Source organism: Ambystoma mexicanum, chromosome 2p, assembly GCF_040938575.1.
Source record: "Ambystoma mexicanum isolate Mex_15411 chromosome 2p, UKY_AmexF1_1, whole genome shotgun sequence".
NCBI classification, from domain to species: Eukaryota; Metazoa; Chordata; class Amphibia; order Caudata; family Ambystomatidae; genus Ambystoma; species Ambystoma mexicanum.
The window spans coordinates 1446255841-1446283500 of NC_090923.1; the positions used below are offsets into that span (position 1 = coordinate 1446255841).

Genomic DNA, 27660 nt, shown 5'->3' on the forward strand with positions numbered 1-27660 from the left:
GGCCAAGGCACCTGTGGGGTGCTTAAATAAAAAATGAAGTCAAAATAATACAGTGAGGTGGTTAAAAGCTGCAGATTATCAGTAGGTATCTGTTTCATAAGACTGCCAACATGGGTGCAGCTGCTTGGGGGCCCATTTCAACTGCAAAAACTGAAAGAACCAGACGTCATCCCTCAGTGGGGAGACCGACAGCGCAATGGGTTTATTGGCCCCACATTGGCCCCACTTACTATCCGCTTTGAAAACTGTCATCCAGCCCCTGCCGGGTTGACCAACAGAGCCATGGCCTGATGAAACAAGACACAGACATTAAGCAAGCATGGGCTTCGCTGTTAGCAAGGGCCCTGAAATTACTAACATCAAATATTTCATTATTAGCACCTGTATTCATAAACATACATTAATGGAACTTGTGATGTGGGGTTAGCACTTGCATGCCAGGGTAGTGATTGGAAGGGAAGTGGTGACATGAGACATCTCATTCTCGTAGCGGTCCTTAAGTGTGATGTTTCAGAAATGAGGGCGAGAGTTAGCTGCTTGTAACATTGAAGCATCTTCAGAATAGTCTCATTCTAATGTGGAAACATGTTAGATGTGCCCACACAAGTAAGTTTGCCCCCATCCCTCCCACAGGCTCTGACGTTAGCGCCCCTCCCAACATTTGAAGTGTTAGTCCCACTCCCTTGCCCCCCCCCCGAAAATTTAGCCTAGATGCACCTCTGCTGCCATGACCCCACCCCTTAATTAAGTGGCCCACAGCTCTGCTAAATTTAGGGGTGGGGCTGGCGCACACACTCACATGCAACACTTTCACCCATGCATTCATCCACCAGTCACACAACTCCTTGCATGCACGCATACAGAAAACTACTAAACATAGCATTGACACCAACATGAACACCAACATGCAAGCACACATTCATGCACATATACATACTCCATTTTAATATATATATTTCTGATGTTTGTTAATCTGCTTAGAATCACATGCTGTGCATAGGTCCGACATCCAGTGGTCACTGCGGAGTATTGCATTTTGTTTTTCGTAGTCGAAAAGGGGACGTCGACAAGGCGTGTCTGTAACACTATCCCTATAGTGACGTGCGTTGTACCCACAATCCCTCACGCGTCGAGGTCCCTCAGATTGTTTTTTTCCGCCCAGCTTATGGTCGCCTTACGCGGAGCTCCTAGAGAGACATTGCTAAACAATTACTACGGACCTCGGTCCTTAATATATACTTATTGTTAAAAGATCCCTCCCCTCGACGTTAGCTGTGAAGCTGTTTCTCCGCCGAGCAAGTTTTCGATGGAGGAGAAGAGACGGAGGAGATCCTTCGGCGCTGCCGAACACGTGGCCAGGCCTCGCCGGCCAACATACAGTAGGGAGAGTGGGGGTTTCGAACTTTTACCTTCTCGTCGAGAATGTCTTTCTTTCTCCCCTATCTTTCCCTTGGGGTTGTTATCACCAGTTTTTATTGCCTCAGCTATGGAGAGGACACCTTTTAAGTTTTGCCCACGCTGTAGGGGCAAATACACTTGGAAGGACAAACACAAGCTCTGTAATCGTTGCATGCCCCTCGATCATAAAGAGGACAGCTGCGCGGCCTGTAAGCTCTTGAAACCAAGAACTCTTAAAGAACGGAAAGTTAAGAGGTGGGCGGACTACGCTATGTCGAAGTCAGTTTCCTCACCCGCCGCCGCTGTTACAGAAAGTGACGAGGAGGGTGATAACTCGACGTCCGTTACGGAAGTTATTAACCCCCAGAAGGAGCGCTCGCGCTCCTCGACGTCCGTCCCCGGCCCCGACGGGCTCGGCTCACGCCCTGCTTATGGGGATGAACACCCCGGCGACAAGGACGCACACAGACCCCATAGGCCTAAGCACACAACCCACGGCTCTTCTTTGTCCAGGACGAAGGATCCACCAGCGCCGAAGGGGACGCAGGGCACTCCGGCGTCGACCTCAGACCGCAAGGGTCTCAAGCCCCACCCGCAAACGCAGCCGCGACCAGCGATTGGGCTTTCATCTAATACGGGCGCTACCTCAAAAACATCCGACGTAACGCTCCATAGAGCGGCCGTCGAAAAACAACGCGCAACGCAGGCAACGCCGACTCCAGAACCCTCGACTGACGAACTCGTCGTCGAGAGTCTGGCGAGAATTGTTTCCGAGGACAAACGTAAGCGGACGACGAAACAGACGTCGAATACCGCACCCAAGGAAATAGAAACGCCGAAAAAGCACAAGAGTAGCCAGGAACTGCCCCATCCATCTAAAGGCACTTCTGAACTACCGGAGGGCTTTTCTGAGGGCGACGGAAACCTTTCGTCGACGTTGTGGGAGCGTTCGAAGCGTTTTGAAGGTGAAAACACTGATTTCCCCCCTCTAGACTATTCAGGGGTTCCCCATGAGACCCTGGAAAGACTCCATTCTTGTATGGAAAAGATGGAGAGGTTTTTGGGTAGCCAAAACCCACCCACACCCAAAAGACCAAGAGAATGGACCCAGGATCACCCTAGTGTCAAGATTCCTAGGCTGTTTCCCCCTTCTACAGATGCATATGACCTCACTGAAGAGGAGCAATACCTCCAGGAAGATGAGGAGTGTTTAGGTGGAGAGGAAGAACTTGAGGAGGAGAGGTTTGAGGAAGACCCTTACACTAGCGCAGGAGCTTTTGAAGAAGATACAGCTACCTCACAGCCCTGGCACTCCCCATCAGTGCAGCCTTGGCAATCCCCATCAGTGCACTCAGACCCTGATGTCTTTCATCCTTCTCCTCCCAAGGACTCACCTATTGGGAACACCTCCCCCATAGATGACCAGCCTTCACTTAATGCACTATTGCGCAAGGCAGCAGCGCATTTTGAAATAGACACAGGGGAGACTCTTCCGGACGTAGACTTTGTAGAAAAAGTTATTAAAGAAAAAGCCCCGGTCAGCCAGTCCATTCCGCTCCTGGCTTCTATAAAGAGAAGAATAACTCCTTCCCTTTCCAATCCGGCCTTAGTCAGAGGGGTCAACCCTCGGATAGAAAAGCTCTTCAGCCCTTCGTCTTCTGACCCTTTGTACATCAGGGGACATTCTATTCCGGACTCTCTGGTAGTGACTAACACAAGAAAGAGAGCGGGGGTACCACTATCTACTAGTGAGGCACCACCTGACAAAGAGGGCAAGAAGCTCTATGCACTTGGGAAGAGAATCACGACCTCCGCCGCCTTCTCAACCAGGATCGCGAATAACAATTCCCTACTAGCTAGCTACGCAGATGCACAGTGGAGCAAGCTGCGCAGCGAAGCAGAGGACGCACCAGAACCCCTGCGTTCACGCCTGTTGGCTACTATATCAGAGGGAACTCTTGTAAACCAGGGCATCGTAAAGAACTCCTTAGATGCCGCAGAGACAGCTGGCCGCTCCCTGGTTCAGGGAATGCTTCTCAAACGCCATGTCTGGCTGCGCAATTCGGGATTTAAGCCAGAAACTCAGGCTTCCCTAATAAATAAGCCCATAGAGCAAACACATCTGTTTGGGAAAGCAGTTGATGAGGCCCTAGAACATGCGAAGAAGGAGTTTGATACCATCAAGACTCTTGACCAAATTTCTAGGCCACCTAACAGACGCAGCTATGGCAATAGACGCTCCTTTCGTGGCCAACGCCAGCAGCAAAGCCAACAACAATTTTACTCTGCTACCAACTGGCCCTCTAACCAAAGCACCCAGTTCAGTCAAAGAGGCCAACGTCGTGGCAAAGGAAGAGGGCGCGGCTCCAGTCCAAAAGGCCCCACGCCCAACCCTTCCAGCTTGGGAGAAAAAAGTCTGCATACACTAGATGTACGCAGAGCTGTCATGTTCTACATGGAAAGAACCAGATCACTGAGAAAGACTAATCAGTTCTTTGTCTCGGTGGCAGCAGGAAGAGAAGGAGATGCCGTCTCTAAGTCCACTATATCTAGATGGATTGTACAATGCATCACTCTCTGTTACACTCTTGCTAAGAGAGAACTACCCTTCAAGCTAAGAGCACATTCCACTCGAGGCACTGGGGCTTCCATAGCATTCATTGCAAATGTTCCCCTTGAGTCCATCTGCAAAGCGGCTACCTGGAGTTCTGTGCACACCTTTACAAAACACTACTGTCTAGATGCACACTCTAGATCTGACTCCCAGGTGGGAGAGGCAGTATTAAGACATCTTTTCTCTACTGTTCCTTCTCATAACCCACCGCCAACTCCGGGTACTGCTCGCTAGTCTATGCACAGCATGTGATTCCAAGCAGATTAACAAACATCAGAAGACAATGCATTACTTACCGTAAAAGCATTTCTGATGGTTGTATCTGCTTAGATTCACATGCGCCCGCCCTTCCTCCCCGCTCGGATGGAAGGAACATAGACATCCTCTACTATATTTCTCTCTTTTCTGTACTCACTCACGTCTAGAAGGCTCCCTCAGGGCAGAAAAATACAAACAGAGGGACCTCGATGCGTGAGGGATTGTGGGTACAACGCACGTCACTATAGGGATAGTGTTACAGACACGCCTTGTCGACGTCCCCTTTTCGACTACGAAAAACAAAATGCAATACTCCGCAGTGACCACTGGATGTCGGACCTATGCACAGCATGTGAATCTAAGCAGATACAACCATCAGAAATGCTTTTACGGTAAGTAATGCATTGTCATATATATACACACATTTAAATTAAAATAAAAAACACTTACCTTACCTCCATGGACCCTTGAAAAGCCCCTGTGCAGCCACGGGGGACTGGATGGCCCTCACTGCGACACGTAGACATGCTGCCCGACAGGAGAGAACTCCTCTCCTATCAGTCAGGGTGTTCACACTGAGTAACGTGAACACACTGACTGACAGGAGAGGAGTGCTCTCTTGTCATTCAGCATGTCCGTTGTCATCTGAATAACGGGAGGCAGCAGAGCTCACTTCTGACCCCTGCTGCCTCCCATTATTTTGCTGTTTGTTGTGGAGCCAAACGGCTTCGCAACAAACAGCAAAATCATTGAAGTGGTGTGGCAGAGAGGAGACAGCACAGTCCCCAGTGTGAATAATGGACACGGTGGACTGTGCTGCCTGCTACTTAGGAGAGGGGGGCCGCAAGGCCCCCCTGCAAGCGCGAGGCCCGGGGCAGTTTGCCCCTCCTGCCCCCCCATTCGTGACGGCCCTGCTCCTGCTGCTGGCGGTGGTGAAGTGCATGTTGGTGCTTCTTGGCCAAGCCTGGCCCCAGTGCTCCAGATAAGATTTGGAAGTGGCAGTATTTTACTCCCTCATTTTTAAAGCTGGGAGTAAAAATGTACGTCCAATTCCCAATGGGAGTATGCTACAATTGAGTAAACATTTTTTCACTGGAAAAACTGAAGTGTTCTTGTATTATTTCTTTGCACTTTAAAAGATACATGTTTACTTCTTACGATCAAGCAGTTATAACAGTAGTTTCTTCCTGGGGTACTACGTGTACTGCTGTTCCAAACATATTCATTCAGCTGTGTGACTGGAAGCAGGGGTGCAAAGTGCTGTGTCTGTTTACTATTTATTGTTGGCAGTGTTTTTACTCCCTCTTTTTTGGGACTGTTGGCCTATTTTTAGGGAGTAAAAGTGTCTGAGACACCCCATATCTGTAGGGTTGCCTGGGCCTGTGCTCCAATATGATCTGTGTCCCCTGTAGGTTGTTGATGGTGCTTTGATTAGTGTTTGGTGCGCTAAGTGTCTATGATGTATTTATGCTGTGTTGCTTTTATGACTTTTACTATCGAAATAAAGCCTATGAATTGAATTGCTGGTGCTCAGCAGAGATTAGCCGGGTGGGATTGGCCTCTAGAGTCGACCTATCGGCCCTCTGTTCTGTCTTGTGGTCTAGCGAGCAGCCAGGTTCCCATGGATTGCCAGAAAGGCATGTGGTCAGCCATATTGTGTGGCCAAGTCAGTATGGAATTCCACAGGTTGGTTGCCCGGACCGAGAAAAGAGGCCCATCCTGGGAATGTTGTGTTGGAGCATGGGACATTACTAGAGCCACGTTGATGGTATAAGGCATTGTGATGGAATACACTTTTCACAGTCTTTTCTGAGATACCATGGCAGGAGCGGTGGGTGATGCAAAGGGTTTTGAAGTATCTACTGCATTTGACTGGGGTTCAAAGAAGGGTCCAGGGTGCTGCTGGTTTTTGTTCCCATCTTTCCGGTCTCAGAAGGAATTTGTCTGAGTTTTGTACACTCAGTAGATGCTTGAGCAGGTAGTTTGAAATGCTTTTGGGGTAATCAATTCTTATTTGTACAAAGGCTATGAATGTCTTGAATGGTTTGTGCGGCAAAGTCATATGTGGCATGATGCAACAAATGGATCCAAGATAATGAGCAGCTTCAAACTATTGTAGCTTGTGGTTCATGACCACGGGGCAAAGCCGTGAGAGAATCGCAGGTTTTCAACGGTTAACCTTATTTAAGGGACAGTCCCATGTCTTATGGCCAGGGAACCGCTGCAGAGTGTGCCATTTTTGATGCTCTACATCATATGTTGGTTATGTTTTGGTGGGTTTCAGTCAATTGGTTTTTATCTAGAAGTTTATTTTTGAGTGACAGATCCCGAGGTCTTGTCGATTTTTGGTTGAGGTGTGTCCTACTCTCTACGCAATTTGTATAACAGTGTAGTGAAGCGGATGACACCCAAGGTACTGATTTCTGTGAGTGGAGTCATGTACATATTAGGGGAGAAGTAACAGGCTGGGACCATTTGGTAAACCACAGGTTATATTGCAGAGGGACAGGGGCATTATTGTAAAGGGCGCATGCCATTTGTTGAGTCCTCTCAGAAAGGAGAAAATGTCACCAACCATATCACGGCTTCCTCCATTCCTAGATCCACAAGTCTTTTAGGAGAAATGTGTGCATTGTGGTGTCGCATTCAGCTTAAGTATCCAGGAGGATGAGTGTCCTTGGTGTCAGTAAGTGGTATTTAGTGTGCCGCATCTGGGTTAATTCTGTGCCTCTCATTGGTTTAAATGCATATGTACCATGCATGCTTTTGCAGGTCCCTAAGTAATCCTAAAGTTCTTAGCAAATTCATTTCTCTAGGAGTTTTGCTCTGCTGGGAGAAGGAGATGGGACCATAGCTTTCAGGATTGTCTGGATGAACTGTGCACATTTTTAATATAGACTGGACATAAGCACATTTAAAGGATTGTGGAACGGTACCTTGTTCAATTGATTAGTTGAAAAGTGATTAGAACAGGTGAGCATGTCATAGTTGTTGTGGTATGGTTTTACAAATGGTGTTTGGGCACAGGTCCTCCGATTTTCCACCCGGTTGCTAGAGTTGAATAAGATTGATAAATCCTGCACGGAAAGGGGCAGAAAGTGCCCAGAGTCCTGTTGGCTATATTTGATGGTAGAGAACTGAGATGTTCTCCTTTGTGTATATGGGCCTCATCAGGGCTTGGGTGGAGTGGTAAAAAGGTAGCTTTGATAGCGTTACTACCGCATTACTGCTACGGCCAATCCTGAGTTTAGGTGGGAAGAGGACTAAAGAGGGAGATGTACACGAAGTCTGAAGTGAGGTAGGAGGAGGAATGAACATGTGTCGAGGTGTGAGAGAAGTCCTGGAGTACTAAAGTAGAGTGAGTGTCCTCTGGGAAAGGTCCCTTGGGTATGAGCAAACATTGATATGCCAAGGAGAAAAGCATGAGAGGGCTGAGGGGGCTATAGGAGCAGGACCCTTGCAGAGTTTTTCCCAACAGCCATTGCCACTGACACAATCTCTCCATGGCTAAGAGCCAGCTTTGTGAGTTGTGAAAGCTTGGTGGCAGCATCGCCCTTGGTGTAGCTTTCGACAAGCTTGCCGATGTTGGCCCAAGATTTTACAGATGCCTTACAGTGATTATCAAGAGAAGACTGCCGCAGGAAACATTGCCCTTGATTTCCCCAAACTCAGCATCCGCGCAAGCCAGAGGCAGTACAATGACTAGAATAAGTTCTTCCTTGAGACACAGAGTGATAGCGCTAGAGACTCAAAGGGAGACTTGGAAAGAAACTTGTATGAGAAACAAGCTCTGCGGGAAGACTGCCATTCTGACGATTGCTTTAGATCGTCAGAACTAAGAACCACAAATCAGCTTGAGAAGGAAAAGGGGACCAAGTGACTAAAGAAGGTTCATGCGGGAAGGCAGAAGTTACTCCATTTTACTTCAGTTACCTTTTGCTTTACCCTCTCATCCCCCATTTAACCCACTTGTATGAATAAAACCTTAAAGTGCAAGTCAACCAGAATTGGTCTTGTCTAGTCCTATGCTGCATGTGTATTTTGTGACAGGATATGGAGTCTGTGTGGTGTCGCAGGCTGATGGCTACTTGAACTCTTTAATAAGCTTGAAGACGTCCTTTTGAGGGCGTTGTGTGGCGGGTGTTTACCATCTGTATAGTAAGCAGATTAGTATTGTCTTTTCCTCCAGACGGGTTCCATCGTTCAGTTCACTTTCCTGAGATGGTTGAGGCTGACGGTCCACTATTTAATAGTTGTCTTGTTTTAGCTTTTGAAGGGCTGCAACTGTGCAGTCCTGTGGAGGGTTTGGGGATATCCATTCATGAAGCATACAGAGCTGCTCAAAGTGTGTTCCTGGGTACCACTGCGTCGTAAATCTGGGAATGGGGGCTCTGAGGAGATCCTGCCCGATGCTTTGCTATGGTCAGATAGCTGTAGGTGGGGCCTTGGCATGCATGGGCAGAGTAGCAGTGGCTGCAAGTAGGGTGAACAGAACAGCAAGATTGCCCCTCCCCCAAAGTAGGGCTGTCGTGGGATGCCACATCCAGTGAGTGATTGGTCATTTCCTTTCAGGAATTGCTTACAGAGGGGTGCAGTCTTTCTTTGTGTATCTTTAAACCGTGCCGGCACCCTGTTACACATTACATTAAACAAGTTTTAATTATTTTTCCTACGAGTATCACCAACTATATGTGCTCTGAACCCCTAAGGTGAAGGACTCCATTTTATGACACTGCAGAGTCTCTGAAGACGTCATTGCACTCGTACACACACTATCAATATCAATAAGACACCGGCCTGTTTAAATACCAGAAGCAGATGTAATGTCACACAATCATATTAAAGACATTTCCGCTTAGCCCATATGAGATTCTAGAAGTACTGGTTTGGGGCTCCCATCAGATTATATTCTCAAAGTCCCGTGTTATAAACTGCCAAAATAAAACCTGGATCGCCAAGAAGTGATTCTGTGAATGGCAAACTGCCCAAAACGCATCACTCATACATGCTTTAATAGACTTCAGTGTCGGTTCCCTGTATGCTATTATTTATCATTTGCATAGTGCGCATCACATGCTGAATTGCTCCTTAGTGTGTGAGCCACGGTATCCTCCTAACAGAAATATTAAATTAAGTATTACAAAAAGTTTGTGGTCTGCAGAACCCGCAAGGCCCAGGCACAACAGGTTGTGCACAGAACACCTGACACAGACACCGGACTTCTGGGTTCGGGACCTGCAGCGGGCGAAAAGAGGAAGCCAGAGCCCGCACAGGTAAGTGGGGATGCAGGAAGGGGGGTCATGCAGCGGTACCCCCACTGAAAGGGACTGATACAGGGCTGATAACAAAATACGGCCCTGCGGGTGCAGCCTTTTCGGCAAGGGATCTGCGAGGTCGGTCTTTTGTTCATGGCGTTCAGGCCTAGATCCACAAAATGTGGTTGGTGAATGGGCTTGCCGGGCTCTTGACTGTGTAAGGAGTTTGCCAGCCTGATTTTATCCTTAGCTCCCCCTTCACGCCCCCATTAGCTTTGGGACAGTGGCCATGTGGTCCCCTTCAGCTGTACAGTTTGTGAGAGGAGGGGTGGAGGGGAAAAGTACTTTTAGGCATAAGAGCTGCTTGCATAGTCCTGAGGCTTTTATCTTTCATACCTTGCTTTAGTTTTTTCGTCCCTTCTTCCACCAACCAGGACATGTTGGTGCTGCCTGGTACTCCCACCTTTGCCTGCTGGGGGACTTGCAACCGCATCCCTTGGGCTTAAGCCCACTAGCAGCTTGCTTTGCTGCTTTCCTGTGCCTTGCCATGCAGGGGGCCATCCGCCGACTCAAGGTACTCATTGTATCAACCTCTGATGGGTTAAATGATTTCCCCGCACATTTAGGATACACACCCGTGACCTGCAGCTTGCACACAGATCACTGCAGCAGGTGCATGCGTCAACTGATGTACCTTTAAAAATTATAATTAAATCGACTATCCTGTGCGTTTTCCTGCTTGGATAGAGTTAATATGGGAAATGTAATTCTGGATGGGAAAGCTGAACCAAATCCGATGTAAAATCCCTGAGTTGTTCATTGTGTGACTTGCTCCATCTAGGAAACCTCTTTAAACAGCAAAAGGGGATAGATGCCAGCCTTTTAATTAATCGAGACCACGATCCGTGACAAAAAGGCTATTTATCCCTGTGCTCCTGCAGAGCATTAGCCTCTAAACCACCTACTCAGTACCACACTACTACTAAACCAGCATTGGTCCCAGTCATAAAGGTGAAACAGACACAGCCCAAAAAGTACACCTCCTTCACCTTGTGTGGTAGCGCAGGACGAGCACAGAAGCTCACATCCCTCCTGAAGATATAGACTAACAGCAGCTACCCAAACAACATATGTACAATGGTTGCAAAATAAAAGTATGTCCAATCAAGGTTCTGTAAAAATATAGATTTGTAATCAAATGCAATCAACCAATTAGAAAATACTTACAAAAACTCACCCCTGTAAAAGAAACACAGAGAAAGAAGACTTTTGTGAAAGGGTACTCTGGGTAGGTGAGCAGGAGTGTCCACGTAATGGATTGGCAACAATGCCACTATGCAGAACATCTCCTTGGAGAAAAAGATAAAGTGGCGGCTTAAAAGTCACTATGGGTCCATAAAACGGACATGGGGATTGGGCCTCTTCACAGTACCTTTTGGTGTCTTGTCTTTGCAGGTTCAACAGCATTGAGCCAGACTTCTAGGAGTTTCCTGGGGCGGTGATTTAGCATCTGGTTGGTCAACTAGTCGACTGGGTCCAACACACGGTGCAGCACAAACAGCAAAGGCACAAATAAGCTCGAGACCGGCAGATGATGTATGGGTCTGTGCAGCTCACAAGCGGTTAAATGTCGGAATCCGGGCCAAGAGCTGTTCCTTGACTTCTGGCTTCCTGGGAGGCCCAATCCAATGTCTCCAGTGACAAGGCGAGTCCGTTTGTTCTGCACTCCCACTCCAGTGACTTGGCTGGCACCTGCAGGGATCCTTCACCTCAAGAGAATAGGAGCCTGGTCCAAGTGCAGTCAGCAGAGATGCCTTGGTCCACAATAGTTCAACCCCCATTGCCCCCTGGGGATATTTAGGGGATAGAATTTGCCTCTGCATTGGATGCCTTCTGTTTTCACCTCTATGGCAGCGGGCATTGGGATAGAGGTTATCCCCAACAGGGGGTCCAGTGAATTCTTGTTAGTCAGAGAGCCCAGAGAGGAATCGAAGAAGGAAGGGATTCCCTCTCTGTATAAAAGCAAAATGTCACAGGGATTGATTCAAAGCAAGCCTGCTGTACAGGGTCCAATCAGGGCTGTTGCAATAAGTACCCTTTGGCTTCTGACATCACATTCATATTGCCTTGTCTGCAGGAAACTGTGGGACAGGAAGAGGTTTCGAGCCCTTGGAGAAACCAAGATGATGGAACGCTTCTCTCAGCCCACCTCTCCTTCCTGGCTACTCTAACTCCACACCCTTCCCATGTCATGTCTGCTCACTTCAAAGGCACTCAAGTGTTGAGAGTGGCTTTGTTATGTCAGTGTGACAAATCAACTTCCGGGGCACCAGTGGTCCGCGGGATGAATATCGGTTTCTAAACCATCAATCAGCCCCACACCTCTAGTACACCAGAAGGGATCCGAACAGATCGGAAACGCAAGCAAATTATAAACCTCCTTGTCCAATTTTGGTAACGTGGATGGAACGGCAGGCTTATCTCCGAAAGGTCATGGATTGTTGGTTAGTTGCAACACAGCAAAAAATACAATTACCCAATGATAAAAGGGACTGTCGGGTGAAGGTTGTATACAAATATCTACTTTATTATTATCACAATAGACCGTTCTAGCACACTGCAAAATACAACCTGCCCTGTAAATGAATGCAGAGGACAGACACTTTAAAGGAGGAAACGGGATGCACTCTGCATACTGTCAGGAGGGTAGTCCGTATAGTAATTAATCGCAATAGTTCAAGGATACTTGGTTTCAACACAAAGGGAGCAATGGGTCATAAAATGTCACCAGGGGCCTTTGGAGAAGGACCAGGAGGACAGAACTACAATGCACTGTAGGAGTTCTTGGTGCTCGACGGGGTCAAGTCTGTTTCAGGACACTTTGCAGCTTCTGTGACAGAGTTCAAGACAGCAGGCAGCTGCGGGTAACGGGCAGCAGGCAGTTCGGCAAACTAAGCTGGATGGACGGCTGCAGGATGGCGTATACAGCGACTTGGTCAGGAATCGTTGTCTCAGTGCTGGTCGGTGTTTCTGAAGCACTGGCCCAAGCGCCTCGGGCAGTTTTAGCGACTGCGGCGTAACAAGTCAGCAGCTCTAGTGGCTTGAAAATGTCCTCTGATGTCGGTAGATGCTTGTCGATGGACTCCTCCTAGCTTCTTCACTGGGCTTGTGTCCCTTATGGCAGACGGCCCAAAGCTGAGGAGAGTGTTGCAGGGAGCTGCCTTGTCCTTCGTTTGGTTCAGTCACTCTCTAGCACTTCCCTAGGAAACTTTCTGCAGAGCTTAGTAGAACATGCTGTGTGCTGGATGGATACCGGTTCTGGAGCTGCTGGAGGATACTCTGGATTTTATATCTCCCTCTGTTCCCTGGCAGATGTTTAGGGGCGGGATCTTGCTTCCCTCTTGGAGGTCCTGGCCTTCCTTCACTGGTGGAAGATGTAAGGCAAACTGTACCTTCAGCCAGGATCCAATGCATAGTTCTTCTTTTTGCTTCTGGTGAAGCCTTCAGATCTGCCAAAAGAGGGGCTGAACTCTCATTTAAAGCCTAAAGGACCACATGGATTGGTCTAGGCTAAGCCTACCTTAATTAACCAATCCTGGGTCACCACTAACAATCTCCTTGATGCATGAGGTCATAACAGAGTGCTTTGCAACAGAAAAGGTAAAGGGGTGAAAACATGTAATACTAAGTCCCACCCATCTTCCTGTCTGTTCTGAATCAAAGGATCGCTCTGGTCAATGGAGCTCTCTGTGATTCCTGATTAAAGCGGCAGGTCTCCCTTGAAGCTGCAGCGAGACCAGACTTTCTGGCACCGTCAATCTGCAAACTCGTACCTTCTGAATGGAGTCTTCCTGTGGGGATGATTTCTGTAATACATGCAGTCCCAAACATGACATTTCACTGTCAATCGATACTAAGGGTGGGAGCTGGCTTCAGGGTGACAGTGGGCACATGAAAGGGGTGTTGGTGTTCCCTGTCTCTTTTGTTGGCCTCTGCAGCAAGGCCCCATGAGGGTCTGTTTGAAAAAAAACTCTTGAATAAAATGTGAATGCGGCCACCAGCTACCAAGCTAAACAAAAGGACAGGGCAGATCCATGAAGCCGTTGTTAGTTAATTAGGCTGGCCATGGCAGAGTGAAGGTTTGGCCCTCCCCCTTCTGAGATGATCTGGTGTACTCCTGCTGGTCATATCACAAGTAAATATGACTGGGAGGACTGCGCCTGTAGGCTCCGTCCACCGAGAGTACACAGGTCTGTGTGTATATTGTGCAGTGAGCATAGGAAAATGTGTGTGATTAGCCCCACACATTTGCTGGAGGTTGCCCTACCATCGTTCAATTTCATATAAAAGTCCCAAAAAGCCCACACTAGCACACACCCACCGTGCAGATGGTCGAATTCCTCAATCAGTGCATCCTTTGATGAACAAGTTCCCTAGGGGAAGTTCCTGTGCCCATGAGAGGAAGGTGTTGGCCTTCTGGGAAATCAATGAGGGTGCATACTGGCCATTGCTACACATGGCAGTTGCAGAGACAGTCAGCCCAGACAACAACACATATAAGTCTTGTTATAGCTGCACCTGCTCACAAAACTGACATGAGTGTGAGATCAAATTGCTGTGGCTGTTTAATAGTCTACTCTTAGCAATCACCATGCCACAACTGGAATGGCTTATATTTAAAGATGTACATGCAACCACACTGAGTAAGGAGTACAGTTATTATAATTTATATAAGAGATGCAGAAGATTAAAAAGCCACTTCTCCCTGTGTGAGCTTTGTGTTTCAACAGCAGTTAGGAATGCACATGTGACCTTTTGAACCTTTCCTGTGCAGCTGGAGAGCTGGGGCTGAAAGCGGCTGTAACTACATCGGCAAAAGCACATGTTTTAAATATAATATTTGCATTGATCATTTATAAAAGAGGGTCTGATTAGCAGACCTCTCTTTCTGAGTCAGAATTACCTGCATCATTCTATCTATTTGACTTTTTGTATTGCGCCTTCCATCCTTAGGCCTCGAAGCGCTCACAAGACAAATACAAACAAGAAACAGAAAAAATCATGGCCGGAAAAAGAGTCTAGGCATGCTGATAGATGGAGTATAATCTGGTCCTAAATCGAACAGATGCGTCTTCAGTTGTTTTTTAAATTGGGCGGTTGACTCACAGCTCTTGAGGGCGGGAGGAAGAGGTTCGGGCCCCAAGCATGAAACCTTGCGCCAGCAATTTTTTTCAACAGAACTCAAGGTTGCTGTAGAAGGATATCTTTGTTGGAACGAAGAGTACAATGAAAGGAAACTCTAGAGATTCTGGCTAAAAGATAACTAGGGGCTTTGCCTGTCAAACAGTTATGGATTATCAGGGTGCCTTTGAATCTGATTCTTTGGCTAACAGGTAGCCAGTGTAATTTCCTGCGTGTTTCAGTAACCTTGAGTGATTCGACCAATGCCACAGATGGCCCGGACCGCTCCATTTTGGATTACTTGAAGACTCTTTACATTTGCCTGGGAGGATCCAATAAGGAGGCTATTGCAATAGCCCAGCTTGGTATTGATGATGGCAGCTACGATTGTAGCCCTGTTTGTCTCGGAAAGATATGGACGGATTTGCCATAGCAGATGGATGTAATAAGAACAGAAAGATTTGAGGTGAAGACCCTGCTTCTTAAAGGAGAAATGGGGATCAAAATAGACCCGAGTGTCTTCACATAGTCTAGTCAGATACCTTAATTATATTTCTAGCAATCACAAAACTGCTGTAGGATGGCCCAAGACGTTTGAGTTTTGTCTGTGTGCCCAGGAAAGCGAATTCCATTTTCTTATTGTTCAAGGCCAGAGAGTTTATGGCCATCCAAGATTGTATAGCATTGAAAATGGTATTCATCCTTTCAAGATCCTTGCTGTAGAGGCCTGAAAGTTCAATGACAATCTGGGTGTCGTCTGAGTAATTAGTGGACTGTGCACCCATAGAGGAAAGCAGGTCACACAAGGGTTTTATGTATATGTTAAATAGTAACAGTGACAAACGGGATCCCAGAAGAACCCCTCAGGTCAGGATTGCTTATTGAGAATGTGCATTGTCATTAGTTACATAGACGATACGGAACCGAGGCACGATCTAAGCCAGTTGGCTGCAGAAACTGAACACCCGCCCACTTGGACTAATCTGTCGGCCAGGATGGCACGATCAACAAGATCAAAGGCGACCGACAGATCCAAAAGGAGAAACACGGCATGGCCACCTCTATCAATGATCTCAATAATGCTGGACATGAGATCTAGGAGGGCAAACTGGCCAGTGGCAAGGATGTTATTTTGCTGCACAAAGCTTTGATACTGATTTGTTGCCAGTCTGTCCAGAATTTTCAATAAAAAAGGAATGTTAGTGATTGGGCGGAAATTCCTGGGGTCACTGGTATCAAGGTTCTCTTTTTTTGATAAGGGAGAAATCCAGGCTTCCTTAATACTATCTGGGACAACAGCTTCGACAAAGAAATGATTGAGAGTAGTTACGCAGGGCACCAGCGAGCTCTGAAAATCTTAAAAAAGCAGGGCAAGGAAGCTATCTCGTTTACAATTAAGTTCATTTCAGCTTAATTAGTACCAGGCGAGGGTCAATCGGAATGTAACAAACATTCTGACTGGCCCTTGCCGGGGCTTTAACCGACCGGGAATCCCTCTGCCCTTTTATTCCCGGCGGAGGAATAAGAGGAGGCTCGAAATGGGGCAATCCCCGCTCCGAGCCTCCACACGGCTGGGGGCTGCCGTCCTCCCTGCCAGGGATTCAGGTATGTTTTTTTCCTCCCTCCTCACCCTCCCCTGCAAACAACGACCTCCCCTCCCCACCCTCCCAAACCCTCTTAAATTCTTATTGCTCCTTTTTCAGGAGCGAAAGCACTGGGAACACTTCTGCCCCCAGTGCATCCGCTCCCGTTGGCCGCACTGGAAGGGGAAAACAGACTGTTTTCCCTTACCCGGCGGCCATTTTTAAAAAATGCTTTTTTTTTTTGTTTTGCTTTTTGGAACAGAAAAATTCTATTAGTACCCCGGTTTCGCAGGCCAGGGTACTAATAGCAATAAGCCCCCGCGGCTCTGGGCTTATTGCTGAAGTATGGCCTCCTGAACTTCACTTTCTGAAACCTCACGAAAAGAAAAACGGGGGAAGCCATGGTCATGTGAAGGGCAAACAGGAGGGCTTTCAGTATCACAAGCTTGGATTCGTTTAAGTTGATCTGATCTGTTTTGTTGGTGTGTTTTAATTTTCTGTGCGACGCAGTCGTAAATGTGTTGACCCCACACATTATCTGCTTCAGGAAGAGAGTCTACTGGGATGCCCTTTAATTCCGAGAGTACTCTAAACAGTTACCTCAGTTTGCATTCCCTGTCATGTAATGTATCATCTTTAGCTTTCAGCAGAAGATAGAGCTTCACGGAGGACTTATAAGAACAGAGAGGGAGACATCAGAGGGGTATTTATGCCACTGATGTTCTGCTCTTTTTTATGGCACTGCCAGTAAGAACAATTTGTGAGAAGATGCTTTCTTGTGAGAAGGCTGTTTCAAAGGAGGCAGCCGTTCGTCAAAAAAGCTTGGGCTTTTACTCCCTCATAGATGGCAGTCCGCCACACTGTCATTGCTTTGGGCAGCCTTCCATGCCATTGTTTTTTTTATGGCTGTGTTTGTTCTCGTTGCAAACCAGCTGGTTGCAACCCAGTCTTGCTCCTGCCACCAATGTGTTATATGCGAGTTTGCCCAGAGCAATGGCAGGCAGTGCTAGGGATTCATTCAAAACCTTCTGTTCATTACTTTAGTTTTGGTGGAAAGCAAGCAACAAAACGTAGCTAATGCATCGTCCATAGGCACAATCTTGTGTTGCCACTTGCTATGACATCACCTGGGTGAGTGGCTGCACATTAAGATCCCCTACCCCCATTCAATGTAAAAGTTGGCATCCCTGGATAAGGCTCATAAGAATGATCCCGAAAATTCTGGCATTCTACTTTCTCCAGAAAAGGGGTGTATTTTACTGACTCCCTGTTTTCAGATACAAGCAGCGCTGGCGATTGGGCCGGCTCTCGCCAGAGCTGAGATCTGGCACAAGATGTGCAGCCGGATCTCGGGATCCGGCTAGTCAGCGGTGGGGGAGGGGTGGAAGCGACCGCGAGCAAACTCTAACTTCCTCTTGTGACCCCTTGCACAAGCAGAAGAAGTTAAAGTCCTAAGCCATGACCCGGTTTATTTATTTATGGAATGTTTGTTGGATACATGGACCCTGATTATTTATTTATGCAATGTTTGTCAGATACATCTATCCATCAAACATCGCATAAATAAATAAATATACAGTTATCCGACAAACATTGCATGAATATATAGATACCCCTATTAACATTGAAACTATCCCACACGATGCAGCACCCAACTGCTTTTAGAGGGGATCTGCAGGAGCTGCGCCGGGTGTACTTGAAGTAAAAGAAAACGTTGCTTATGACGAACAGAAATCACCCTGTTTGAATAGTACCCAAGGGGGAGTTTTTTTTAAAATAAAATGGGATGCAAATTGTGTATTTTAAAGAATATTTACTCGGCGACACTGGTCAAAACTATTCTCCACATAGTGAAGTAACTCATCACCAGTGCCATGGAAGTGGTTTACAGTGGAGTTGATAAATAGTTTGGAAAAGAAACCGCATGAAAGAAATAGCGCCGTTTAAACTATTATTTTGGACATTTCCTTTGATCGGAGGTCAACTGCCAGCTCCGCCCCCCTAAACCCCGCCTCCTCGGGCACCCTCTCCCCCCAAACTCCGCCCCCACCCCCGGCCCTCGTGGAGGCACACCAATTATTTTCCACTTCCACCACTACATACAAGGGGCGTGAAATGAATGGCTGTGGGCAAAATAAGAGTGATCTCAAAGTTGCAGATGTGCATGGCTAATATGTAAGTGTGCCTGGTGGGGGGGGGGGGTTTGGGGGGGCGCGCGCTCCAACGAGGTCTGTCCAAAGCCAAGGGTTGTACATTCTTGGGGATTCTGAGACCAAGCGTTTGTGATTTAGTTTGCGCCTCCCCCTGCTCTCATATCACATTTGGAGACCTTAGTCGGAGGTTTGCAGTGGTTCTCCGTCTTGTCACTCGATCCGCGATCTCCGAGTTCTTAAGAATGAATGCTGAGGGACTGCAAGTCCTGGCAGGCGCATCTCTCCCTGCCCCTCCCCTTGACATGCCCGTGGTGCTCAAACTGCTGCCTTTCTGCCTCCTTGACAGCGTTCCGAGTGTTTTCTACGCCCTCTTTCCGGCGCTACACTGAATGCTCGCTGTTCATACCTTACACTAGTCCTACAAGCTGCCAGGGACTGACTTCCTTCTGAATGATATATCTTGGAATGGCCGATTCCGCCTCAGGAGGACAAAGTGATTTCAATAACGAACAGGTTGGCTCTGGGGCCACCCACCGCTGTCAATCTGTCTGACTGCACACCCTTCACTCTTGGCTCTATCCTTGTGTAGCAGGAGCCGGAAAGTGCAGCATCGCCACTGTGTTTATACAGGAAGCCCTGGGGTGAAGCGAGGTGTGCAGGGCAGCAGCCGGTGAGCTCGGAGCCCCAGGATACAGCAGGAGATGGGGAACAGATGAACTCGGAATGAATGGAGGGGCCCCGAGGCCTCCTGTCCCGCTCCCAGCCCGGGGCCTGGCCTGCGGCGTGACGGCGACCTTGCGTACGGCCATGTCCGTTGAGCGGTGCCAGGAGTTTGGGCTGGGCTCAGCTCCTCTGTGGTGGAAATGTACCTGCCCTCGCGCGGAGAGGTGAACAGCCTGCCGGTCTTGGCCCAGGGCTCCTGAGCGAGAGGACCTGCCTCCCCGCGTTTGCCAGCTAGGTGCCTCTCAGACATGTCATGGGAGAGGCAGCGGGAGACGGCTCCTGGTCCTCCTCCAGCATCTTCCAGTCCATGGACCTGCAAGGAGCCTCCTCCAACCGGGCTGTGCAGGCGGCTCTGAGCGCGTCCCACAAACAGAAGCGCAGGCCCAGGAGCCTGTGCTTCGCAGGCAGCGGCTTGGGGTCGGGCCCCGATGCGCTGGGCTCGCCCTCGCCCCCTGGGTTCACCGAGGTCTACAGACTATGCAAGAGGCGCGAGTGGAGGCCGCTGGGCCCAGGGACGGAACTTGCGGCTTTTGACCGCCTTCACCCGCAGCCTTGCCGCCGACCCCTGAGCATGGTTCTCCTAGACATGAACAGACTGCCCCCTGGGGTGCCAGAGAGACCCGCTGCACCCCAGAAGCAACCGGCAGACAGGAGCCCAGGGCTCACGCGGGGCGCCTCCCTCTGGAGCAGTCAGAGGTGGAACATCTTTACTGGAAAAACCGGCGACTCCGCCAAAGGAGTTGCCGATGACCGCGGGCGAAACCTGCTGGAACCCTCCAAGAAGAGCGCCTCCTCGCTGCGGAAGACGTTCAGCTTCAGACTCAAGCGGGGCCAGGAGTACCCGCGCTTGGAGGAGCACCCCGCCCGCCGCCTGCGCACCCGCAGCGAGGGGGACACATGCTCCCTGCACACCTGCCCCAGCCGCCGGGACCTGCTGGGGGGCCAGGAGCCGGCCAGAGCGCCCGCCAAGGCCGGCGGCGAGACCAGCTGGTGGAGAATGTTATCGAACCCGTTTCGGAAGAAGGAGTACAACGCCTGCAGCCCGGCGGTGGCCCAGGACAAGAAGGGCAAGGCGAGCCTGCTGCCTCTGTGGAAGAGGCGCGCGGCAGAGCCCGTGCTCATCGGAGTGACCCGCACGGAGAGCAGTCTGCACGGAGGTGGAGCTAAGTGCCATTCATTGGGGCTGCATGCGTGGGAGGCCGCATCCTTGTAGCTCGGATGTGGTGTTGCTGAGCGCTGGAGCGTGCTGAAGTCCATGTGTGTCCACAGCTATTTGTTTATTTGTGTATGAAGGCCGTGGTGGTTCTCTGCCGCATACCGGGCCTTTCCTGGTCATATGGCAAGAGAGGTTCTCATGTCATGGGGGCTTGGGAATATATGCCCCATCGCCACTACCAGAAACCATTTAGCTAAATATGGTGCACGCTGCTAGGCACGCGCCACTGTTGCAAAGACACTCACCCCACAATCACAAAACCGTGCTTTGTTCATGCACACATTAAACGTACCTATGCTGGTAGACCACTCCTATGGGCCCAGTGAGAGTAAAACCGTATTCTAGATCAAAGCCTATGGCATAGCTCTCAACTCAACCGCTTTTGGCTGGTGTCACCCGCCTTGAAAGCAGATGAATCACCTGCCAAGTCCCTCATACGCCCATTCACTTGTATGGGCCTCTCACCCGCCAAAAAGAAAATTGGGTGTTTTCACCCGCCTTGCTGACAAAAAAGGTTGAGAGCTATGGTTTTGGGTATTCTAACTGGCTCCCTCATCCTGGTACTAGAGGCCCATCCCAATTCCCCTAAAAAGTGCACTAAAAATGTCCCTTATGTGTTTCGCTGCATGCTACATGAGTGCTGTCGCAGTGCTTCACAGTTACTTATGTTTCACTGGTATTTGTAGTTCTATACACTGCAGGTTGGTTGCAGGTAATTGAGGGTGTAGTTGTGGTGCTTGTTTCGGGCCAAATTAAGTGGGAGGGTCCTCTTCTAATAGTACAGGAATGCCCCCTCGGCCCCCCGCTTGCCCATAAACAACCAGCAAAGGTGGTCATCAATGCCGGGCCAGGTACCCGGACCCATCATTACTTTACACTGGTCCTGTCTCGGCCAATCCCTGATAAGCTCCTGTAAGGTCACGTGACCAGTCCCCAAGGCAAAAGAAGCTGCTTTGTTGGAATCTTTTGGTTGTTTTGAAAGCACATTTTTCTTGGCCATCAGTAATGCATCGTTCTGCATCATGGCCACGTATGACCCATCAGCCAAGAACATTTTTATCAACCCTACGGCACAGCATCCCCTTGCACCAGCCCCAACTTCAGCCAAGTCCTTCTAGGATTCTGCAAGATCATGTGATTGGCCTGCAAGACTGTAAAAACGCTAAGAAGGGTGGACACGTTCAGGACCACAGGCGAAGGAAGGGTGGCTTTGGGAAAGGCCTCTTAGCTGGTCTTGCCTTCCTGCCACCGCCATGTCGACCCACGTTTAAGTCCAGACCCTCCCTATAGAAGTCTTTACTCACAATGACGAGTAGCGACATTGCCAATCACCTGCTTGATAATCCCGCAGCCCTATGTCTAAGTTGCTGAGGCCGTTGAGCACCTCTCTCATCTGCAGAGAGATATAAGCTCCAGTCTCACTGGCCACTCTTCCCCCAACTACACCCGCTGGCTCGTAGGAAGGACCTTCCTTTGTTATAGAAAGGTTCCCCAGCCATACACCATATCAATCAACCACTGCAGTGGGAGGACGTAGAGCACTGCATTTATCTGAACCCCCAAACTTTAGATCCGGCTGGACACTCGGTATTGGTCTTTTGTTAAGTTACTATTTTTTTGTACTGGGTCCAATCACCACCATAGTAGTTTCAATGCATTCATCCTCGTCCAGGGCCTATTGTGCTCCAGCTGAGGTAACCAGACTTTAGTCTGCTGGCAAGGAGAGCCGAGGGAGGTAAAGCAGGGGAGGAGGTTGCAGATGCATGGAGGAAGTCGGCCAGGGGATGAAATGCTTAGTATACTTGATTCACACCAATGCAAAGGTAGATGATGCCCGTTAATTTTGTCTCGATTATGATCTTGTTCCAGTAATCTAATCCTGTGTTTACTAGACACACATGCTTAGCAACTGACAATAGTGAAGTAGACCTAAACGTTCCATAGGAAGAGAAATATACTTTCACCCTTAAGCCGAGTCTTATTTTACTGCCAGACTAAGACCCGGATGTGTAGAATTATTGTTTTTAGTATTCATTTACAGGTTCAGCTAGAGCAATGCAACCAATTTAACGTTCCTGATGTACAATCCCACCACACAATTCCGGGCAATAAACGGACAGGAGTTTCTCAATTTCTGTGGTCTCCAGCTTTATGCCAAGGAGATCACTACAACATGTTAAGCTCAAATACCATTGGTCAGTGAAATGCATTGTACCTTTCTGTAGGAATCTCTCTACTGGTTTACACGGAAGCATTGATTTCCAATTACATCATAGGGCGCCAGTTGCCACCCCATACACCTTGGACACGAAGCATTGACTTCATTTCTAGGGGACGTTTGGGGTTAAATCATCCAGTAGTTTTTCAAATATTTCACGGGGAAGGGGGTGCCTCCTGCTCCCAAACAAATAGTTATAACTCCCATGGTGCTTTGCAGCAGAGAGGATTTTCAGAAATGAAATCTGCCATATTGTTTGTCACCCGTGACGTCATCTGTGATGTCATCATTGTGGTCATACGGTGCAGAGCAGGGGGCGCAAAGTTAAGGTGGACTAGCTTCAAATGCGAGTGCTGAATTTGAAGGGGTTTGTTGTGTTAAATCTGATCACCTTAACACTTTAACCCAGGTTTTTCGAAAAGAACTCTGGTTAAAAACACAAAGGCGAAAGTCAAGAAAAAGCATACGCCGTAGCAGAACGTCCGTCAAAGGCGGAAGTTACTGAAAGACGAAAAGGCGCAATGATTCCCTAGAACACATAAATATCAATGAAAACAACTACCAAAAATGACACAACTATACCCACAATCACCACCAAGCCACGACAGAGGAGACCGGACACAGAAAACCCAACAGACATCCGCACCACACCACAGAACACCTCAAACACACATACTGCAACATCATACGTGCCACCAATAACTAATACAACCAGCCGGAAAACAAACTATACCCCCATGCAAAACACACAAACACTAGCAAACAAGACACCCCTGATACACACACACACACACAGCTGCAGAACATCCTATGCAAGCAAGAACAAATCAACCACCACAGCGATGATGCACATGAGCACGCACAGCATGTTGCCACACAAACCTATATACAGGCACACAGTGCCACTTCACACCACCATCCCAAGAAATGTATCCCTGTAATTTGGCGATAGCGCTCTTCACGCATCAATGGCAGAACGCTACAGTCGCCCCTGCAGCACCCCTACCACCCTAGCGAGGAGGAGGAGGAGGAGGCCTCCCAAACCAGGGTCACCCTTTTTGGTATGTCCGATGCAGAGGTTGTGACGAATCAACTTCCGGGGCACCAGTGGTCCAGGGATGAATATCGGTTTCTAAACCATCAATCAGAACCGAATGGAAACGCAAGCAAATTATAAAACCTCTTTATCCAATTTTGGTAACGTGGATGGAACGGCAGGCTTATCTCTGAAAGATCGTGGATCGTTGGTTAGTTGCAGCATAGCGAAAATACAATTGTTACCAAATGATAAAAGGGACTGTCCAAGGTTGTATACAAATATCAACTTTATTATTATCACAACAGACAATTCTAGCACAGTACAAAATACAACCTACCTTGTAAAGGAATGCAGAGGCCAGGCCGTTTCAAAGAAGGAAAAGGGATGCACTCTGGATACTGACATGAGGGTAGTTGGTATAGTAATTAATCGCAATAGTTCAAGGATACTTGGTTTCAACACAAATGGATCAATGGGTTGTAAACATGTCACTAGGAGCCTTTGGAGAAGGACCGGGGGGGAAAGGACCACAATGTACCTTGTGCTGTAGGAGTTCGTGGTGCTAGACGGGGTCGAGTCGGTATTCGGGTGCTTTGCAGCTTCTTCGACAGAGTTCAAGATGGGAGACAGCTGCGGGTATCAGGCGGCAGGCAATTCAGCGAGCAAAGCTGGACGAACGGCTGCAGGCTGGCCCTCAGGGCGGCTCAGGGTTAGGAATCGTCTCAGTGCTGGTTGGCGGTTCTGAAGCACTGGTCGAGGCATCTCAAATGGCTTTACCGACTGCGGCATAACAACATTCAGTGGTGCAGTCGGTTATAGCTCGAGGGGCTCGACTGGATGTCAGTAGATGCTTGTTGATACACCTCCTAGCTTCTTCACTGAGTCGTGTCGTCGTTTAAGGCGGACAGCCCAAAGATGAGGAGAGTGTTGCAGGCCGCTGCTTTGTTCTTGGTTTGGTTCAGAGACTCTCTGGCACTTCCTACTTAGGAAGGTTGCAGCAGAGCCTAGCGGGGCATGGATGTGCTGGTTGGGTACCTGTTCTGGAGCTGCTGCAGGGTCTTCTGGAGTGAGTATCTCCCTCTGTTCCCTGGGAGATGTTTAGCGGAGGGACCTTGCTTCCCTCTTGGAAATCCTGGCCTTCTTTCATTGCCCGAAGCTGTAAGGTAGACTGTACTTTCAGCCAGGGTTCAATGCTGAGCTCTTCTTGTTACTCCTTGCAAAGTCTTCAGGTGATCTGCCCAAAAGGGAAACCCACAAAGTTTAAAAAAAATGGTTTTATGGACCATTTTGCAGACTTCAGCCAGTACTAAAAAGAAGCCAAAAATGCTGAACATGAGGAGTGAGGGTTGCAGGGGTGTCTCCCTCACCCCATGTTCGGTATTATGGGTATAATGGAAATTGGAAGCGCAGGATCCAAACGAACAAAAAAAAGAGACCAAAAAGGAAAAGGGACCCAGTGGCATCACCTCCGACCCACGTTAGAGGTCGGAACTAACACTGTAGAGGTACAGGAGAAGCGGCAGCGGCCGGCAAAAGGGTAAGTAGGGGTGGGTTGTCTACGGCTGCTTAAGGGACATGGATGTGGGTTGTTTTACCAAAGTAAAAACGGCTTTGCAGCAAAATAGACTAAGGTAATTTCCACCACGATTGTTTCTACTTTGTTAAAACCACCCCAATCTCCCCAAAAGGGGGCTCAACCCTCTTTTAAAGCCAAATGGACCATGTGGATTGGTGAAGGCTAATCCTACCTTTATGAATCAATCCTGGATCCCCACCCATCATCTTCTGTATGTATGAGGTTATAAACAGAGTGCTTTGCAACAGAAAAGGTAAAGGGTTATAAACTTGTAATACTAAGGGCCTCATTACACGTTAGGCAGTAAGGGTTTACCTGTACCGGTAAGGGCATCGGTACCGGTAAACCCTTACCGCCTTACTAAGAGTTCCCTTTGCGGGACCCAACCTTAACGACTGGTTTTACCAGCTGTTAAAGTAGGGTGCCGCAAAGGGACCTTGGAGCTAATTACGTTACCGCAATTTGCGGTACCGTAATTAGCGCCTTCCCCATTCCCATTATGCCCTACGGGGGCAAAAATGGGAATGGGGAAGTGCCTTGTGAATGGGGAATTACCGCCCCCGCTCACCTTGGAGTAGGGCGGTAATTCCGCCATCCACCAAGGCGGACACGGTACAATACCGGCGGCAACCATGGCGCTAATAGCGCCATGGTTACCCCCTACCATGTAATGAGGCACTAAGTCCCACTCATCTTTCTGTCTGTTGGAGATGAAAGGGTCTCTATGGTCAATGCATCTCTGTGATTCCTGAGTAAAGCCGCAGATCTCCCTTACAGCTGAGGCGAGACCAGACTTTCTGCTGCCGTCAATCCACATACTTGTACCTTCTGAATCGGTTCCACCTGCTGGGAATATTTACTGTAATACACGCAGTCCCAGATATGACATTTCACTGTCAATTGATACAAAAGGACAGGACAGGGTGGACTCATGAGGCCTTAGTCACTAAATTAGGCTGGCCATGGCAGGGGGAAGGTTTAACCCTGCCCGCTCTGGAGATGCCTTGTGTACTCCACCTGTCAGAGCCCAACTAAATATGATAGGGGGACTGCGTATGTCGTGCGTTGAGTATCAGAAAATGTGTGCGAGTAGCCCCATACATTTTCCAGAGGTTGATCTACCATTATTCAATTTCATTTAAAATGTCACTTCCCTCTGCATGTCATCATGGTCATGTTTATTTATTTATGTATTTATTTATTTATTTGTTTATAAAGCGCCGAAAGCCCGCGGGCATCAGAGCGCTAATAAAGAGACAGGACAACAAGTAGTGAGAACAGGACACAAGTGAATTAACCGATTTCCTCAGGAGAGACTAACCTGTTTCGCGAATTTAGTTTAGTTAGGAAATGTCGTTGGACTCGAGCTTCAGTGTGATGGGTAGTTCGTTCCATTTTTTTATACAGAGTCGGAAAGGCTTTTCCAAGTCCGTGCTGTTTTTTAGTTGTGGAGGAGTGGGCGCGTGCTTTGCACCCCACCACCGTGTGGTCACATGCCATCAGGGTACATGTGAAGCTTCTGGCTGCCTTGCACTTCTTCACCACTGGCTCCTTCCAGAGGACCAGTGGCATCACTGCAGGCATCTTGCAGGACACACAGTCACGTGCCTTGCAACAGGTCATGGCATACATAATTTCGTGCAGCCGATGCCATGTCCACATACCCTCAACCAGGACGAATAGAGGCAGGTAGCTTGCACGTTTTACGCGGCACACCAATTCCCACAGGTCACTGGTGCCATGGACTGCACCCATATTGCACTATGCCCACCCCTCTGAGACAGAGAGGACATGTAACGTAACTGGCACCTCTGGCACTCCAACCTCCAACTGGTCTGCAATGCGGGTGGCTGCTTCATGGACATGTACACCAAAATCCCGAGCTCTGTCCATGGGCGCCACATATTCAGGGTCTCCAGCATCCATGCACAGTTGGAAGCTGGACACTAAGGGGACATGTGGCTGATGGGTAAGTACACAAACTCCCACCACGTTCCACCACACATACGCATCTATGCATCCACACACCGACGCATAGCCACATGACCATCCCAATGTGTGCATGCCATCACTGGGTCCTGGGTCGGAAGAAGGACGCAAACTCTGTCATTACACTATTGGGTTTATTAAATAAAAGGAACAATGGCTAACTTTCCCTTTGCTACAAGGCGTCTCTACCTAACAAAACTAGCTAAAGTGCTTGTCAGTGAATGTCTTAACAGAATCTGTCCACTGTCCAAGCTAGCCTAGCTGACCCTTCCACTATAATAACTAAAGACAGGAGAATGACTCCCTTCTCCTGTAGTCTATTTGCTTTTTGGAAACTTTTATTTTAGTAGTTAATTTTCAGATAGTCTCCGGTGACTGTTTGGATCAGTTCATACAATTTGTTCAAGACTTTGCTTGGCTTTGCCTTTCCTTGATGGTTACTCTTTTGGGTACTGTT

The 27660-nt window shown here is 48.5% G+C and overlaps 1 protein-coding gene across 6 annotated transcripts in view; it reads left to right on the forward strand.

Moving 5' to 3' along the window:
• The window catches only part of AGAP3 (ArfGAP with GTPase domain, ankyrin repeat and PH domain 3), a 1746798-nt gene that overhangs the window by 265426 nt on the left and 1453712 nt on the right, over nucleotides 1-27660 (forward strand). The window contains exon 1 of one of the 6 annotated variants that reach the window (XM_069646008.1): nucleotides 18801-20322. The exons of 3 other annotated variants lie outside the window; for them this stretch is intronic. In XM_069646008.1, coding sequence (XP_069502109.1) covers nucleotides 19419-20322 — 904 coding nt within the window. In that variant the 5' untranslated portion in view covers nucleotides 18801-19418. Of the gene's footprint in view, nucleotides 1-18800; nucleotides 20323-27660 lie in introns of those variants that run through there. 2 more of the 6 variants (XM_069646007.1, XM_069646009.1) reach the window with 2 other exon arrangements.